We start from the raw sequence: 18,663 nt of genomic DNA on the forward strand, positions 1-18,663 counted from the left end.
CCTTCCACTGTTAAGGACTGCTATGCTGCAGCTAATTATTGAAATAAAATTTCAACCATCCGGAGGGACGGGCAAATAGAAGGGCGGATAATGAAATCAATGTTGCGCGGCCAATCGTAGGTCTAACAATCTATTTGTTGTCCGTTCTCACTGTTTATGCACTTTTTGTATTTCCGTTCTCCTTATAAGGTCGAGAGAGAGAGAGGGAGAGACAGAGACAGAGACAGAGAGATAAATGGGGTTTAACGTCCACTCGACACAAACTATGTCATAACTATGTTCAATTTTATTTCAATCATTCGCTTGCGCGTAGGGGTCTTTAGCAGTGGGAGGAAACCGGAGGACCCGGAGAAAACCCACGAAGTTGGACAGGCGACCCTACTCCTTGTCATGTACAACCGGGGAATCGACACCCCGCCAGTTGACTCAATGACAGACCGTATGATACAGCGCGTGCGTGCTAACCATTCGGCCATCCAACCCCCCAAGGTCGACATAAAACCCAAGACTTCACTGAAGGGGGACAAAACTTGTAGGGTTAGAAAGGCGACCCACCTCCGTATAAAGGTTTCTGTTAGGAAATTAGCAGAAGGATTCGATAATCCGACCACGATTCAAGACGTCAATTCAACTCGATTCGTTCCGTATACTTGGACATAACAAATCAATTAGAAGTATTATTAGGTGTTCTGTAGAATCACTTGTGAATATCAGCTACGAACGAACGGATATATCAGAATTAATAGGATCCCTGCATCACTTTCTCGGCCAATGCAGGGATCGAACACCCGATCTCCAGGCTAGCGAGCCAGCGTCTTACCCACTTAGCCACGTGATCCCCGGAATTAATAGGAACGTAAAGCTGCGTCAAAATCTGAGACGAAACTGCGGAAATACTTGTACACCGAATCTCGGGGTTTCGTCTCATAGAGAGAGAGAGAGAGAGAGAGGAAGAGGGAGAGAGAGAGAGTTTAACAGCCACTCGAAACAAATTAGGCCATTTCGGGACTAACATATGTGGTTCAATTTTATTTCAACAATTCGCTTGCACGCGTGGGTCTTTGGCAGCAGTGGGGAGGGAACCCATGAGGTTGGACATGCGACTCTACCCCTTCTCACGTACAAGCGTTTGACAACACGCCACTTGACGTGTACAACGGACCTGATTTTGTCGCCCTATCCGAATGACTAGGCCTGCTCCTTGCCACCCCCCTTTCCCTACCCGCTAACAAGAGTACATTGGGTCAGAACTTTAAGGGCAGATAATTCACCAAATTATCTCCCCTTTATTATGACGCGCTTCGGATGCATTAGTCGTAGTATTGTTTTTAAAAAAAATACACAACATGTGATTGGATACTGAAGGATTATATTATTATATGTTTTTATATTATACTGAGTCTGATATACAATCTAAATATATATATAACATGTCATCGTCACCATGACGACCACAGACAGACCGATCCGGCTGCATCACACTACACCACACCCTTTCTATTACCAACACCAAAATACTTTACTTTAAAATTTGGTTAATTATTTTTAGAATCAAGTGTAATAACTTACTATGAATTATCTATGCGCTTTAAAAAAAATGCAGATGTTCGTTTGAAGAAATACATCTCCGTTGTATTTATTTGAACAAATTACGACATCAGATAAATAAAATTATTCGCGGTCTTTAAACAATTTAAAACAAAAAAAAACACGATTAGATTTTGACAGTTGGCCGGTGTCAATCATTAATAAATATTCATTCTACAAAATAGATAAATAAAATAGTAGATACATTAAAAGTTAAACATTTCTACAAATATACTAACTGAAAACTTCACAAGTTATTATCTTTTTAAATTACGAATTAATGAAAGAAAAAATCGAAATAACTATTTTGTATTCTATATAAAAGGTCAAATCTGGAAGACAGGTCAACAAATTGCATTGTAGATATTTGCCTTGATTGGGCAAATGTTGTAAAGATAAATAGTTATATTATACATTTAATTATTCGTTAGTGTTTCTTTATACATAATAAATACATAAATATTATAAATAATTGCATTTAGTCAAACAAATCAAGCCTGATCTATTCACAATATTACATAATACATCGACTAATCACAATCAGCCTTACATCAAAAACTGAACAACTTTTAACCAATGACACCATACAATACAAAAATACCAATGACGTCATTCTTTACACTAGTTTGAAAGAGCAGTAATGAATTTTGCTAAAAATCTAAATCACTAACGGAACTAGAAAAATGTTGACTAATTTATGAACAAAATTTGTAACTTTCTTCCCCACCTTCTTGAACGAGGAATGGTTCCAATTCTCCTGGAATTATAGACATCAAGCCACGACACAATCCTTGGAATTTCTATCACTGTCCGCGTTCTGCTTCGCATTCTTTGTTAGTTCTGCGCGTTTTGCTTCGATTCTCTGAGTACGTGCATTCTTCTCACGTTCTGTGGCAGAAATTCGTTCTTTCTCGCGAGCTCTCGTCTGTTCCATTTCCTGTTCTTTCTGCACCTGCTTCTCCTTTTCTCTCTGTATTTGTCTCTGTTTCTCAAGGACACGTTTTTCCCATTCCGTGAGTTCACGTGGTTTTTCCGGTTCAACTAAAACCAGTTCTTCCTCCACTTTAGGTTCTTCTTTCTTCACAAAGACTCTTGGTTCTTTTTTCTCCCGGGTTTCTTCTACTTTCGGTTCGTCCTTTTTCACAAACACACGTGGTTCCTTTTTCTCGCGGGTTTCTTCAACTTTCGGTTCGTCCTTTTTCAAAACCACTCTTGGTGCCGCTTTCTGACTTTGTACTTCCACTTTTGGCTCATCTTGTTTCAAGACCACCCTTGGCGCCACTGGTTCTTTTTTCTCGTCCTCCTGCAAACGGTTCCGCATAACCATGAGTAAATTGTCATTTTATAGTTCATAAACACAAAATAATAAATAAATACTAAAACATTACACAGAAAATTAAAAATTAGTCTGTCTTGAACGGCTACAGTTTGCTCTCTACTTCACAAGAACAGAAAATTAAAATCCAATGATAGACCAGCACGTGCAAAGCATGACGTCATTCTTAGAGTTGGTTTCCCCAGGTAACGAATAAAAGAGGATTCGAATCTGTGGTCGCTCATGGTGGTGCCGTTTAAATGCTACAGTTTTCGATTTCTGGGAATTTTCTCGATTTTTTTGTATTTTTTCTTGAATTTATGTTGATATTCAGTAGCATTCCTGAGACAAAAAGAAAATTCGTCTTAGAACGGGTTGTCATTAGTAACAAGAGGCGATAATTCACTAATCCTGCATTCATATAATGATGTAAAATAACTAAACAGAAAACTGAGTGTTACTATTTTTAGTTTGGTGCCAGAAGCCATAACCAGAAAGTGTTAGCAGTAATAGTCACCATGGCGATCACAGTCTGGGTTGAAAACCAAGAGATTATAATAGTTAAGAGTAGAAGATAGAAAGAAATGAAAACAAGAATTTGTCAGGCGATGCAGAAAGTTTATAGAAACGTTGTTCATAAAGTTAAAATACCATGCAATATAAATAAAATATCGAACATCAGAAACGTGTATTGTATGACGTCATTCTTACATCCCAAGTTGTTCTTTCTGTAAATGGCTTCCGGTTAGAATATATATAAACATAGCTCTGTTAGGATATTGCAGATTCATTGAAAATGTTTTTTGGTGTTTAAAGAGAGAGAGAGATAAATGGGGTTTAACGTCCACTCGACACAAATTAGGTCATTTTGGGACTAACATATGGTTCAATTTTATTTCCATAATTCGCTTGCGCGTAGGGGTTTTTAGAAGTGGGAAGAAACCGGAGGGCCCGGAGAAAACCCACGAGGTTGGACAGGCGACCCTACTCCTTGTCACGTACAACCGGGGATTCGAAACCACGCCAACTGACTCAATGACAGACTTTATGATGCAGCGAGCACGTGCTAACCATTCAGCCATCCAACTCCCCTTTGTTGTTTAAACTGTACAGCTCCAATTTAATAACAGTTGTAACAATGATCAGGTTTGCGTATTATTTCTAGAACACCGGATGCCACTCCCCGTAATGGCAGGCGTCAAGTTTGCGTACCCATCTACAGTACCTGGAACGATGATAACACTTCTTGTGCCACTCTCGACACAAGTCTCGTTATCCAGCATTCGACTGCAAGTTTGGACTGCAAGGGAAGACAACTCTGTTTGGGAGATTGTTCTTGTGCGTCTATGAACTTAGTATAAATAACATTTTTCAGTGAATATGCAATTTCCCATATTTCTAAATTACCCTGCAAAGTAAAATCATAGCATAAGCTGTGCACAACATCGACATGCCCAAAACGGATAATAATATATTACAGTTGATCTCGTATGCCTACATCTAACATTATAAACCTTATCTCATGTGTTAACGTCGGCGCCAACTCCTTGAATGGAGTTACCTCCCTTCATCCACTAATACAAAATTCTAAATATTTTCTATAACAATAAATCTACATACCAAATATATTGGCCTGGTAATATACAATTTACTACATTTCTAATCACGTTCATGCTTTTTAGGCCTCTGAAACGTAACATTACAATCAATGGCATCATAAATTAAACATTAACTTGATGAGTTATCTCCCTTGAAACAGAGAACTAATACCAATAGTGTTAATAAATGACCTATTCAATCGACTAGAAGGGTCGTGTTATTTATGAACGCGGAGGGATATAATATAAAGGTCTTTGGGGAGAATTTATTGAATTGTCGGTGCTTTTTTAAATTTCTTTAGCTAAGAAGCGTGATATTAGAGCGCGATTTTAGCATCTGTGCAATAAGTAAAAGGCATATTATCGGATGCGATAAAGCATATAACAAAAATTGCTCAATATGCAACAAATATTGTTACAAAATGATGAAAGCTTACATTAAAATATATAATGCAGTGTTAGGCATTTAGAACTGACATAGTGAGGTTATTTAAGAACAAAAAAAAAAAACATAAATAAATAAAAAATAAAAAACGAAACGAAACAAACATGTAGATTCAATAAATTGGCAATATTGAAAATTTATCTTGTTCAAAATGTGAATAAATTGCAAAAATACTCGCAACCATTAAAATTTAATTGTGGGATTTAATAATTATAATTTTCTTGTGGCGCTATTATTAAAATTAAAGCTTTAATAATTTGGTTATTCCTTTCTTCTCGACTTACATTTATTGTATTATTTTCAATGGCGGGGTTTAATAATTATAATTTACTTGTGACACTATTAAGATTAAAGCTTTCATAATTTGGTTATTCCTTTCTTCTCGGGTTTATATTGTATTGTTTTTAAGCGTCGCATTATGATCCCGTCGCGGATTTGGAACATATAAATTTAAAAAAAAAACCCTCAATAAACATCGGTAGTCTAAAGTCGATGGTCGTCATTTGCATTTGTCTGATCCCCGTTAAAATGTTCTCAAAATTAATTAAAGATATATTATGGGAGATTAGATAGAGATCTGGTAGTTCTCACTATAATAGTTAAAAACTAGATACTGTAAAGGGAATTTGCTGAAAATTTCAGTCAAATTGATCCACTCTGAATCGAAAATTTAGCGATTGAATTTTAGGCCTTGCCTCGATCATCGTTACTAAAGTCGGTACAATAAAAATCATAGTCTCGATTATCTATTTTTTTTTTATTTAATCAATGAGCGCTGAGAAGCATATCCGATTCCGATCCAGTAAATATCGTAGGCTAGCGATGACATCGAGAGTTGATTATGGTTTGGATAAGTTAATTAATGTCTAATTAATAATGTAGATAACATTTCAGGCCTAAAGAAATACCTGCAATAGGAATAGGTAGATTTAGCTCTTGCATATTAATGTATGTTTAATAAACATTCCAATAAAATAAGTAAATCAGAATATCAACATGACTTTATCTAATACTAGTTGGCGCTGATGATGCCGGATAAAGAGAAATTTTAAATCGTCATATCTTTGTAAATTACGAAAGGAAAGGAACTATTTTCGGACTGATATTGCTTTTATAGATTCAACTTTCGCAAAATTGTAGTTCGCAATGGATGTAAAGTCGTCCCTCAAATGAAATGACATGGGGTTTAACGTTCTACTGTTATGCTCAGATTGGACTAATGAAGACGGGCATACGCCATACAGTGTGCTATGAGGGACATTTTGCTCGGACAGCGGCACTACGGCCTACTCTTATATCAAATTCCAACTGTCAAGGGATCTTTTACGTGCACGCCAATGTGTACACGGTACCGCGGTTTTTTGTCCCATACGAACGACTAGACAGCTGTCCATGCCAGACTCTCCGTCTTGCAGCACTGACAAGGGGAAACCACGCCGGAAGATCTCGATGAACTTTCTCGGCCATTACAGGGATTGAACACCCGACCCCCAAATTAGCGCGAGCCAGCGTCTTACCCACTTAGGCACTGTAACCCTAGGGTAGTAATGATGTAGAACTTTCTCGGCCAATGCAGGGATCGAACACCCGACTCCTCAGAGTAGCGAGTCAGCGTGCCCCTACCCCCCTCAAATGACGACCACCGGCTTTAAAATAAAATAATACTCTCTATTAAAATCACTCTTTCACGCTTCAATATATACATACGTTAAATTATCTAAAAAATTTATATATCCTTCGACGACAATTTGTAGAAAACACAACAAAACAATTATCAACTGTGGTTTGGATTGGAAATTATCTGGTCTTAGATTTAAATTAAAGGCTAAAGGAATGACTAAATGTGTTTCTATTTAAACGAGATCGGCATTAAAACGAAAACACGTTACACGATTTATCCGATTTCAAGGTTCAACAAACCGGAAGTGGAAAAGAGTTCCCCGATTCTATATATACGCAGCTTTTTGTTACCTAGGTAACGACCTACGTACGAAAGTCGCAGATTGAATTTAATTTTAAGTTGTCTATTTTGATACTTAACTTCTTCTAATACAGACCCGCTATTTTAAGACAATATTATATTAGATTTACTATCATGATAATATTTTAATAAAGGGGAGTAACTCTAATCTAATCATCATCAAAGCTTAATGGTTTATAAGGTCGCGGCGTCCAGGCCGTAGTAGTGGGACGACATGATACCTCTACAGGCTTTGGTCGTTCCCTTCGACGTCGTTGTCTTCTTGGAACAGGGGAAGAGTTGGGCTCAGGAACGGAATTCTCTGATTGATTATCATCCTGTATATGTCTGGATGTTCGATGATTGTTGTAGCTCTGTTCATCCACGTTGATAGTAATATCCGTTGATGTATTCTTGTCGTCCACGTTTAAGTCGAAAGTATGTACCGTCGTCTCAGATTCTATATCGTACGAGTTGGCCTGTAACGCACGGTTACATTGTCGTGGTTTCTCCAACCGCGGATCAACATCCGTCTGCGTTTCCGTGGACCGGATGTGAAGATTGCTTCCTCGGTAGTTCCTTGGACTGTTCTTCTTTGTAGGTTTATCGGGGTCTTCCAAGTAACCAAGTTCTAGATTTCCTGGGTTAAAAACAACTTCCTTGTGAACGGAGTTGGGAAGCTCCTCCAATTCTATATCCGAAAGACAAGAGAGTTTTTCCTGGACTTGCTTCTTCAGTAGTAGCAACTCTATATCCTTTCCCTTTAAAACAATCTCTGTAAGATTGCATGTGCTTTTCAAACTATCCAGGTTGACCTGCATGTCACTTCGTCTCGAGACATAATCCATCAACTGTTCTCCGTATATATCATGGAGGTCTTCTATCAGTGACTTCTCTTTGTTCCTGATGTCCGAAATGAACTGGATGGCTACGTCCCGGATCTTTTGTTCCGCTGCCTTGATAAGATTCTCGCATTTTTTCAGGAGCTCGAGCTGCGAATCGTAAACATCAATCCGGTCTTTACAACTGGTCAGTAGAGTTTGTATCGCTTCTTTATATTTAACGACGGCTTCATTAAACTGGGTTATTTCGTGATCTTTGTGTTCGTTAAAGGTGCAAAGAACACAGATACACATCTCGCACGGCTCACAGTAAAACCGGACTACTTCGTCCGAATGTTCCTTGCATTCGATATCCTTCTCGATTTCCACATCGAATAAACTGTGTGATTTGGTAACCTTTGTCTCTTTATGTAAATCCACACATTGTTTACACAATAACTTATTACAGTCCAAACATTTAGACGAGGCCTCGCGGTGCTTCCGGTTCACGAGCTTACAGATGTCACAGAAGGGAAATTTGGAAGGCTTTTGTCTGGTGACGACCTCTGATAGACTAGATACCAGGAAATTATCCGGAAGTTTCTTGACGCCACCTATCGGTAGCTGGGTTCGCTTCCGGCATAAAGGGCAGGTAAACTCTCTATAGTCACTATACTTCTTATAGGTACATTCTGTCAGCACGTGATTATCTATACATGGTTCGCAGAAAGTGTGCAGGCAATCCAAACATTTTGGCGACTTAAATGGTTCGAGGCAGATTTTACATGTAAGAAATTCCTCATTGATCTCCTGGGCTAGTTTACTTCCGGCTGTCGTTGTCGCCATTCCACTGAGGTCAATACCCTGGGTAAAATAGCGGTCTCGTTCTATACGACGACGGTACCTGAAAATATATGGAAACATTGCTTAGATTCGTTGCTATTATCATTTGTAAATTAAAATTTTATTTCAAGGAATAAGAATGATCGAACGATATTGATTTATTAAAAGGGGAAAGTAGTCTCTATCATTCAGACAAATATTCATCGAATATTAGTCTGAATGGGTTATCAACATTTGAAAATAACTAGGCCATTGGCTAGATTATCCAGCCTTTTACATTATCATGAACAAAATCTTAGAGAGGTTCTTTTAAATTTGAAACGTTTTCTGAGATACTTAAATATAGTGTCCAAATTTGGAAATAGTAAAGGTAAGCTGACAGTCAATGATATATACGCCCACACCAGTCCTTAAAAGTTCCAGCATTTTTATTTTATGTACTCGTTCGGATGGGACGAAAAACCGAGGTCCCCTGTACACATTGGCGTGCACGTAAAAGATCCCTTGGCAGTTGGAATTCGATATAAGAGTAGGCCGTAGTGCCGCTGTCCGGGCAAAATTTCCCTCATAGCACACTGTATGGCGTATGCCCGTCTTCATTAGCCCAGGTTAGGAGCAGAACAGTAGGACGTTAAACTCCATTTCATTTCATTTCATTTATTTATTTTATGTACTTAACGGGAGCATTAAAAAATGATCAAGGGCAACAAACCATAAACTAATTATCCAATAAGCCGATCGCGTGATAAATGATATTGCACTCTGGTTGGGCATGGGGTTTGAATGGAATAAATTTCAAACATGGCCAGATGTTTTAAAAGTTTTAAAAGAAAGCCGTTAACATAAATGGCGGCTGGTTGTATTAAAGTAAAGCGTCAAGTTCAGGTGGCACTAAATAGGTTCAACAATCTCCCGAGTCTTCCCTCAGTGTTTTAAGATTTAGGGTGTAAACATTTGTTCCATTGATGATAAGATTACACTTAAAAACAACAAGAAGTCAATTGTGCTTCCTTTTCTGAACAAAGATGGGCCTGATAGACCATGTCTTTCTTCTTTATACTCTTGAACATCACACAAAGAATTCCTTTAATAAAACCCGATGTTAGAACTTTGAGGTATATTTGATCATCTTTAAAAGACTGCTTTGAATAAAAAAAAATGCAATATGATATGTATTTCATTATCAAATCATCATTGGCAACACCCAAAAATATTATTATACATTTGCTCATAGTAAAGTATAGTTAGTTCAACTGAACAACGTCAGATCATACGGTTTGAAAGCACAACCATAAGGGGGGGGGGGGTCTATTGTCGTTCTCGCTTGTGATTCAATGCCACTGCTTGCTAATGGGTTCGATGCAATTGAATGCAACTGAGCGCTAAATGAACAAGGCATCACAAGTGGTACTATTTTGTTTTTCAACCAACTGTGATGCATTGATAATATGATACGGTTTTGAATGTTGTAAAACATTTCTTGCAATAAACAAATAAGTTATTAGTTTTAACACAATCATTTAGATTTGGAGATGACTGGTTGGTTTTAAGTGTATTATTGTGCTTACTAATTATTACACACTGTTCGTATCTAAACGGTGCCATTAAAATTGATCACTTGTAAATTAAATGGTTGTGTTTAAACTAAACGGTGGTGAAAACCGCATGCTTTTATTGCTAATTCTAAACAATATTTGCAACCTTCTAAACTTTAATCTATAAAGTTTATAGATTAAACTTATAGATGCAATTTTCTAGATATCAATTCCAGGCACTACTGCTTTTTTGTCCAAACTGCATGCTTTTTGTTAATTCTAAACAATATTTGCAACTTTCTAAACTTTAATCTATAAAAGTCCAGTATATATGCTTAACCCTTAAAATATTTCAGTATTCATTTGTCTAATTATATCATATATCCTAAAACTGTAAAACTAAACTATTCAAAATCACCTTTTAAAACAAAATATTAAAGCAAGAAGTACATTTGAAATTCTATCTGGAATCTATTAAAAACCTTATCGCTTTACTCTCCATGACAACTTGTCGACCCCATAAACTAAATAACGTTCATTAACATGATTTCAACACCAAATCACGTGACTTCATCTGGGAACAGACGATAAAACTCGACGTGAATCAGGGATTAACCTGTCAGCTGTTATCTGTTCTATCAACCTGTTTTATAAATCTTTACATACCGGCATACACAGCAGCTAAACGGTATATATCGCCAGGTTATTTTTAACCACTAATAAGCCTTCAAGATCTGCATCTGCGAGCCTGTAAGTTTACTGAAATTGATGACGTCATTGAGTGTAAGATAAGACGGGACAGATGTTTGATATTGTTTGATCTTTGACCCGTATATTGAAGGTATTAAGGTGAGAATACCAGCACGGTATATAAAGAATAGTTTAGTATGTAAATAAGACTTTTTACATGATGAGTAATACCTGGCGATATCTATACATATTCCACACCTTAATATCTTATTAAATAGGTCACTGGGCGAACGTGTCAATATCAGTCAATATACAGGTAACGGTATATTCCAGGTAGAAAAATCGTATAAACCGCCAGGTATACAAAATTCCAATCAGATGAAGTTCATATCAGCCATCAATATCAGATAACCTATATGTAACGGAAATGAAATGGGGTTTGACGTCCTACTTTTCTGTACCGATTGGGCTAATGGAGACGGACGAACGCCTTTCATAGTTCGATGAGCTAAATTTGACTCATACAGGCACATTACGTCCTACTCTTATTTCGAATTACAACTGCGAATGAATCTTTTACGTAAATGAAATGAAATGAAATGGGGTTTAACGTCCTACTGTTAATCTTTTACGTGCATGCCAACGTATCTCGGGTTTTCGTCCTATCCCAACGACGAGACATTGTCCTTGGCAGGCCCTCCGTCCTACACCCACTGACAAGGTCAACCACACTGGATAATTGCGGGGAAATTTCTCGATCAATACTCGGATTGAACCCCAGACCTACAAATTAGCGAGACCGCATCGCCTTACTCACAGAGCCACCGCGGAACTCCAAAGATAACGGTATAATCGAATAACTCTGCAGGTATATACATATTGGTCTCTATAAGAAGAGGTGCTGTAACATTTAAACATTGACGAAATAACTCAAATCATCAGCTGGCGACGAACGAGTAAATCCAGTTAAAATGAATTTTAAATGTCTATCTTCATGAAAAACAAATATCCCGTTTTTAACTTTTATAGTGAAATTTCAATCTTAGTTTTGTCTGGGTACTAAAATCGGGAATGCAATCTTTTATTTGCCTAGCGGATTTTTCATTTAGACTTAAGAAAGTCAAAACATAATTATTTCTATGTCTTTTGCTCAATAGGTTATCAACTCACTATCATACGATCATAGGCATTATTTCCTACACTTAAAAATCATTGACACAGGAAATAAGAACACAATTACCTCCCTTGTTTTCCTAATCCCCCCATGGAATAGCTATCTTCAAACGTTTGAATTTGAAATTGAAAATGATATTTTTGCCAATTTCTCAACTGGCAATAGTCAATTATAGGATTAATAGGAGTATTCTTTAACAAGGTAGGACTGTTTATAGATACCATCTATTTTAAGGCTTTATTTTAATAAATATTAAAAATATAACTTAAAAATATGAAATTGTAACTTTAAAGCACTAGATGGGATCGGCTGTACGTTGTACATTTTGTGCCGAAAAGTTATCCATGAAATCAGAAACTCTGTCGAAAAAAGCAAAGGTGGAAAATTTATCATTGACAAAATAAAGACATTGAACTTTAATCTTTTATCAAACAATATGTAGAATGTTATAGACGTCTGTAGGCTAACTATGACGTAATGGCAGGTGAAATGAACGTGCATCATATGGTGATGTTAATGGAAGGTATACAAGGTGATGCTATTTATAGTAACGTGATATATAAACCATGGTATAACGTTAATTATAATATATAAGTATTTTAATATACACATACAGTATATATTTTCTTACAAAAATGAAATAGGTGTAACGATAACGTCCTAATTTTCTGCTCTCTACTCTTCGTCGAAATACAGACGTCGGGTGTTCGTGCCACCGAACGAGAGAGAGAGAGAGAGAGAGATGAGGTTTAACGTCCACTCGACACAAACTAGGTCATTTTGGGACTAACATATGATTTAATTTTATTTCAATAATTCGCTTGTGCGTAGGGGTCTTTAGCAGTGGGAGGAAACCGGAGGACCCGGATAAAACCCACGAGGTTGGACAGGCGACCCTACTCCTTGTCACGTACAACCGGGGATTCGAAACCACGCCAGTTAACTCAATGACAGGCCACCTGAACGACTAGACACTAGAAAAGCCCGAGGAACGTCATTGGGCAACGCCGGAATCGCACCCTGAACTCCTGAGTAGTAAGCCAGCGTCTTACTGGTCTATCGCTAATCCTATTGTCTCTTAGATCAACAATGTATACTGTATACAGCAAGTGCCATATTACTATATCGACCAGGAACCGAATATGACGTCATCGCCGCCATCTTGAAACTGAGAAGTCCGTCATCTTAAAATTAAGAATACCTTCAAACTCTGCGCAATTGTCTAAGGAACAAACATGCCAATTATGTCGCCGAAAAGCGCCGCACCCAAAAACTAAAAGTTGAAACGTGCATAGGGCCCAGTTCGTGGTCCAAAAATATAATAGTGGGCAGAATTGATCTGTTCTACAAAACGTTCACATAAGCGGAAGAAATTGAATGTGGAAGTTCACTGAGTAATCTTTTAACCATATTTTGACACAATACATTTAAACATGCATTATGCAAGAGCTAAATCTGATTATTGCAAGTCTTAATTTAGGCTTCAGATGTTATAGAAATTATAAATTAGATCTTTATTTAAACAACAAGACCAAAATCAACTCTGTAGACCCACGGATGGCTCGGCTACAGCTCGGATTTAAATAGGATTTCACTAATTGATTAAATCAGATAAGGGGTAACCTGATGAAAATACGTCAGCTAGATCGAGGCTAAATGATAGAGTGTACTTAGCGAGGCCGCTGTAAAGCGTTTCCGTATGCCATTGAAAACTTTACTTGATAATCGAGATATGTAGGTGGAGTTAACGCCTGTCAATCAAACGTTCGGCGAAGGTGAAGACACATTTCGCTACCATTTCTAGGCAAATATTACAACGATGATAACTATGTTCTGAATAAAGTAATTTGACTGAATTTTTCAATATATTCTTCTTTCATCATCTACTTTTGAACTGTTATAGCAAGAATGGCCAACTCTGTATAAATATCTCCCATAATGTATCTTTAACTCAAAAACTAAAACCATCATCCCTTGAAACAACCATATTCGTCCGTGGGGAGTCAAAAGGTCGTATCTGGATTTTGCGAAATTGTCCAGGAGAGCCAAAAATAGCACAGAGGTTAAGAATCAAAATGTCTTATAAAACCGTCACGTCAAAATGTCGTATGCAAAATGTCGTATTTCTGAAGCTTTTCTCAAATATTTATGTACAAAGTAGCAATTTAAACAGTGTGTAATTATCCGCACGTATCAAGCTCAACATCTAGTGCAGAAATAAGGAGTGAAGGCTAGTTATTTGAAATTTTATACAGCAAAGACGTATCTCAGGAAAATATTCAACTTTAACTGCTTCAATTTCATAGATTTCACACAGTAGAGGCTCAATAATAATTTCAATAATACGTATTTAAGCATAAAACCATACTGGCTATATTTCGTTTGATTGTAATGCTTTGGTTAGACACAAGCTTGATTTTTTTGGAACCCCCCATATACGACATTTTGAAACAGTATCTATAAAACCTCTTTTTATTGGCTTAGAAAAACGACACACAGATGAAAAGATGCGCAAGAAAATTCTCATCCTGATGAAGCAAAAAAGTGAATTTCGTAAAATATGTCAAATACGGCCTTTTGACTCCCCACCGACGCATTACTATATTCAATGTCTCACATTTTTCGGACAATATCTACTGATAGCACTGATTAACGTCATAATCAGTGCTAAAATGTACTCATATTAATTATTTAACATTTTGTTAAGAACACAAAACCAAAACACCAAGGTTTCCTCCCACTGCTAAAGACCCCTACGCACAAGCGAATTATTGAAATAAAATTACACCATATGTTAGTCCCGTAATGACCTAGTTTGTGTTGAGTGGACATTAAACCACATTTCTCTCTCTCCCCTCTCTCTCTCTCTCTCTCTCCAAAGTATCAACGGCAGATAATCTTTATCTTTAGTCTGGATTCATTCAGATCAAAATGAGATCCACCAAAAGATTTTACCAAACCCTTATAGGTGACACTGACATGTCTGTATACCAACTGAAGAAGATGTCCAATGTTGCGATATTTTTAATAAATCATATCTTTGTAAATAATGACTTAATAGCATTGAAGCATTTTAGACCGGAAGTTATTTTAGCGATGCAACTGTGACATTATTGTAGTTTGCAATAGGTTCCCTCAAAATGTCGTATAATTGCTATAATTCCGTATTGGAAAGCAACATATTCTAGGAAATGTCAAAAAACGTCGATCACTTAAGAGATATTTTCTCTGATAAACTTCCCTTGAACCATGGTAGAGGTTTATATCTTCCGGCATCAGGTAATCAAGAGAGAAATGCCAGATTAACAAAATATCCGTTATATATTGTTCTGACATTTTACCATCTTCTTCTAGTTTATAAGACGATATCATAGTTCGGTATTCTGGCTGTTGTAAAACGATGACGATGATTTAGTACGGCATATCATAGTTCGGCATTCTGGCTGTTGTAAAACAAAGACATGATGATCTAGCAAGCCATATCACAGTTCGGCATTTTGGCTGTTGTAAGATAATGACATGATGATCTAACACGTCATATCGCAGTTCGGCATTTTGGCTCTTGTAAAACAGTGATATGATGATCTAACACACCAAAGAGCATATTTTGGTATTGGTATGTGAATTATTCAAATGCAAAGTGATATCAGGTGAACTAACTACGTACCCTGCCTTACAGTAAGGCAATTCAAGATCAAAAGAGGTAGAGGGGTTTTAAATAGGCTAAGCCTGTTCCCCAATCCCATTCAGACATCCTGAATAAAAATATTGTTTATAAAAAAAAAGATCTAAAGATAATCATTATATCACACATAGGCATTCTATCTGCTTTAATGGGGTATAGCATACGCTACAGACAACTAGCCGGACCAGTCGATAAACTACAGAAGTGTTTCAGTACACATTGCCATTCTAGTTGCTTTAATGGCGTTTAGCATAGGCTACAGGACATAAACTGAAGACAACGAGCCAGACAAGTCGATAAACTACAGAAGTATTTAATCAGCACATATTTCATATAATACAGAAGGCCGAACTGGTCAGATGGGCATCCTGTAGATATTTATTATAATGAAACCCCTCTATATAAATACACTACACGTGGCAGGTTAATAATATACAGATTGGTTGCTGTGGTATATCTTAACTTATAACAACAATATACCATATATACTATAATAGATACACGGGCACACAACAAGTTCATTAAGTTTACATTCCTGCACCCATCTTTCTTAAATTAGTCATACCTTTACTCAAAAATTCCTGACAATTTCAACAAAGCAAAACATATCGAGAAATCTGACCTTGGTGTGAATTAAGTTAATTTTTAAGAATAGGGGAAATAGATTAAGATGAGAAATCAATGTATATATTCGCTCAGTAAAAAGCAGTAATTGTATTCCATAGAATTGTGACCTGTATACTCTAGTTCAATTACTAAATGCCATTGAAACAGTATATATTCCAGTTTAAAGGCTATACTACTAAACCTCTTTGATGTAGGTAGAAACAGTGTGGAGGGATGAAACATTTCCAACGAAGATCGTTTGTCTTCCCACAAAATCAAATACATATATAGCCAGTTATTTTAATAGGGTTGTTTTTTTTTTGTTTTTTTTTTTTTAAATATTCATTCTTTTATCGAGGAGAGCGGTCATATTCCTTACCCCAACGCACTATCCCCCGCAAACCCCCCAAATTAAAGACCCAAATAATTCATGAATATATAAACATAAACATCACTGGTCTGGGCCAGAAAGTATATTTCAACAATGTTCTTATTTTTAAGTTTTAAACAATCTTATTCAAAAATGATTTCTTTTCGTTTCGTTTATTCCATAATAGTAAACAACCAAGAAATAAAACGGAATGAAAATGACAGTATAGTGTTAATTAGAAATCAAGTGTTACACCAAAATATTGCTTACCTATGTTGCCCGAAAGACACCCATCAATATGTAAATGCACAAATCGCTAGTCTTTGTCATTATGGACTATTTTCTTATATTTAGGTTTTAAACACAATGATTAAAAAATAAGTCCGTTTCAGTTCGTTTCGTTTATTTTGATATATAGTCATTTCATATTTGTAAACAACAAAGAAATAACAACAAAGTAAATGTATCATACCAAAGTGTAAGGTGCAACTAAATTAGTAATCTGAAGAGTTGCGGCACGTAGTTATAGCGTTAACTAGTTAACTGGGATAAGTCGCGTTGACGTCATATCTGATAAACGATGAGTCAGAATTCAGAAATTAGTGTTTTAAAAAGGAATATCATAACTTTATATCTAATAACCCTGGTTTGAAAAACGTAAATGATTTTTCGAGTGTACTACGCAAGGTCATATAATCTGTATACATACTATTATGTATAAAACAAAAAGCCCTCAAATCTAGGGAAGGTAGGCCTACGTGTTATTAAAATTTGGCTTCAATAAAATCGCACTATCTTAAGGGTGAATTTTAAATAAGAACTATAAATTATATACATATAACTTATTTTCAAGTTAAAGTCAACAGACAGTATTACATAACGAAAATAGATACAAGACGTTGAGAATGAAGTCACTCCTAAACCTAGAGCTAAAACTGATATCTTAATAAATATAACCTGTATAATGTAAAACGTTTCCTTGGTAAAACTCATAAAAAAACCTACAAAGTTTCAACAAATATACCTGTATCGACTTCAATTATCTACAACACATGCCACGTGTTTACATACCGATGGAAGCAGCCGTCTGGTCACAATTAAAAGATAGAAGGAATTTCACCATAAAATGGCGGCTCCTGAGAAAATGGCGGAATAAAATTCTGTTAAATGAATTAAGGGGTGCTATAAATAACTGTACTCCAGGTGAATCAGTTTATATTGTAAGTGGGTCTAGAGAAATTATCACTACCGTTTATTTCGCACTTAAGCACAGATAGTGCACTCTCCAAGTTCTAAATTTTAATCGAGGAGTTATATATTGGCAGGCACGGTGGCTCATTGAGTACGGTGCTGACTCACAGGGGGTGCACTGTCCCCCCTGAAAAGAATGTCCCCTCCCCCGTCCCCCGAAAAAAAGGTTGCAGATCATAGCTCTAAAATACCCACTGTAGACTGTGCCCCCCCACCCCTAAAACCTTCACTGCCCCTCCACAGCTAGCAAGCTGGCTACGGGCCTGCTCACTAACCACAAAGTCCAGGCCTCAATCCCGGTTTTGACGGAGGAAGTTCCTCAGGATTGTTCTGTGTGGTTCACTCTGTGAGTACTCATGGTTGTGCAGGACGGGGCACCTTACAAGGCACATGGCATGTACATGAACAAGAGTCCTGGATTGGAATTTGAACTAAAGACGATGTACATGTACAAGGACCCTTAACAATCGGTTTTTGAAGAAGAGTAGGCAGAAACGCCGTTGCCCAGGCAACATGCCCCATATAGCAAACTGCATGGCGTATACCCGTCTGCATTAGTCATGTTGGCACAGAAAAGTAGGACGTTTAAGCCCCATTTCACCGCTTTCAGCAACCTTAGACCTAAGAATTGCACTAATCACCAATTTTGAGATGTCATTGATATTAAACATACATTATGCAAGAGCTACATCTGCCTATTGCAGGTCTTTCTTTAGGCCTGAAATATGATCTAAATTATTAATTAGGCATTATTTAACTTATCCAGACCATAATCAACTCCGG

The 18,663-nt window shown here is 36.9% G+C and overlaps 1 protein-coding gene across 7 annotated transcripts in view; it reads right to left on the reverse strand.

Moving 5' to 3' along the window:
- Positions 1-1,352: 1,352 nt before the first annotated feature.
- The window catches only part of LOC126825133 (tripartite motif-containing protein 45), a 51,536-nt gene continuing 34,225 nt past the window's right edge, over positions 1,353-18,663 (reverse strand). For 4 of the 7 annotated variants that reach the window (XM_050554632.2, XM_050554631.1, XM_050554630.2 and 1 more), the window contains exons 2-3: positions 7,148-8,630; positions 1,353-2,890 (exon numbers count right to left, since the gene is read on the reverse strand). In XM_050554632.2, the coding sequence (XP_050410589.1) occupies positions 2,360-2,890; positions 7,148-8,572 (1,956 nt within the window). In that variant the 5' untranslated portion in view covers positions 8,573-8,630 and the 3' untranslated portion in view covers positions 1,353-2,359. Of the gene's footprint in view, positions 2,891-3,170; positions 3,245-7,147; positions 8,631-17,653; positions 17,757-18,663 lie in introns of those variants that run through there. The other 3 variants (XM_050554633.2, XM_050554634.2, XM_050554636.2) reach the window with 3 other exon arrangements.

This window comes from Patella vulgata, chromosome 6, assembly GCF_932274485.2.
Source record: "Patella vulgata chromosome 6, xgPatVulg1.2, whole genome shotgun sequence".
Classification (NCBI taxonomy): domain Eukaryota; kingdom Metazoa; phylum Mollusca; class Gastropoda; family Patellidae; genus Patella; species Patella vulgata.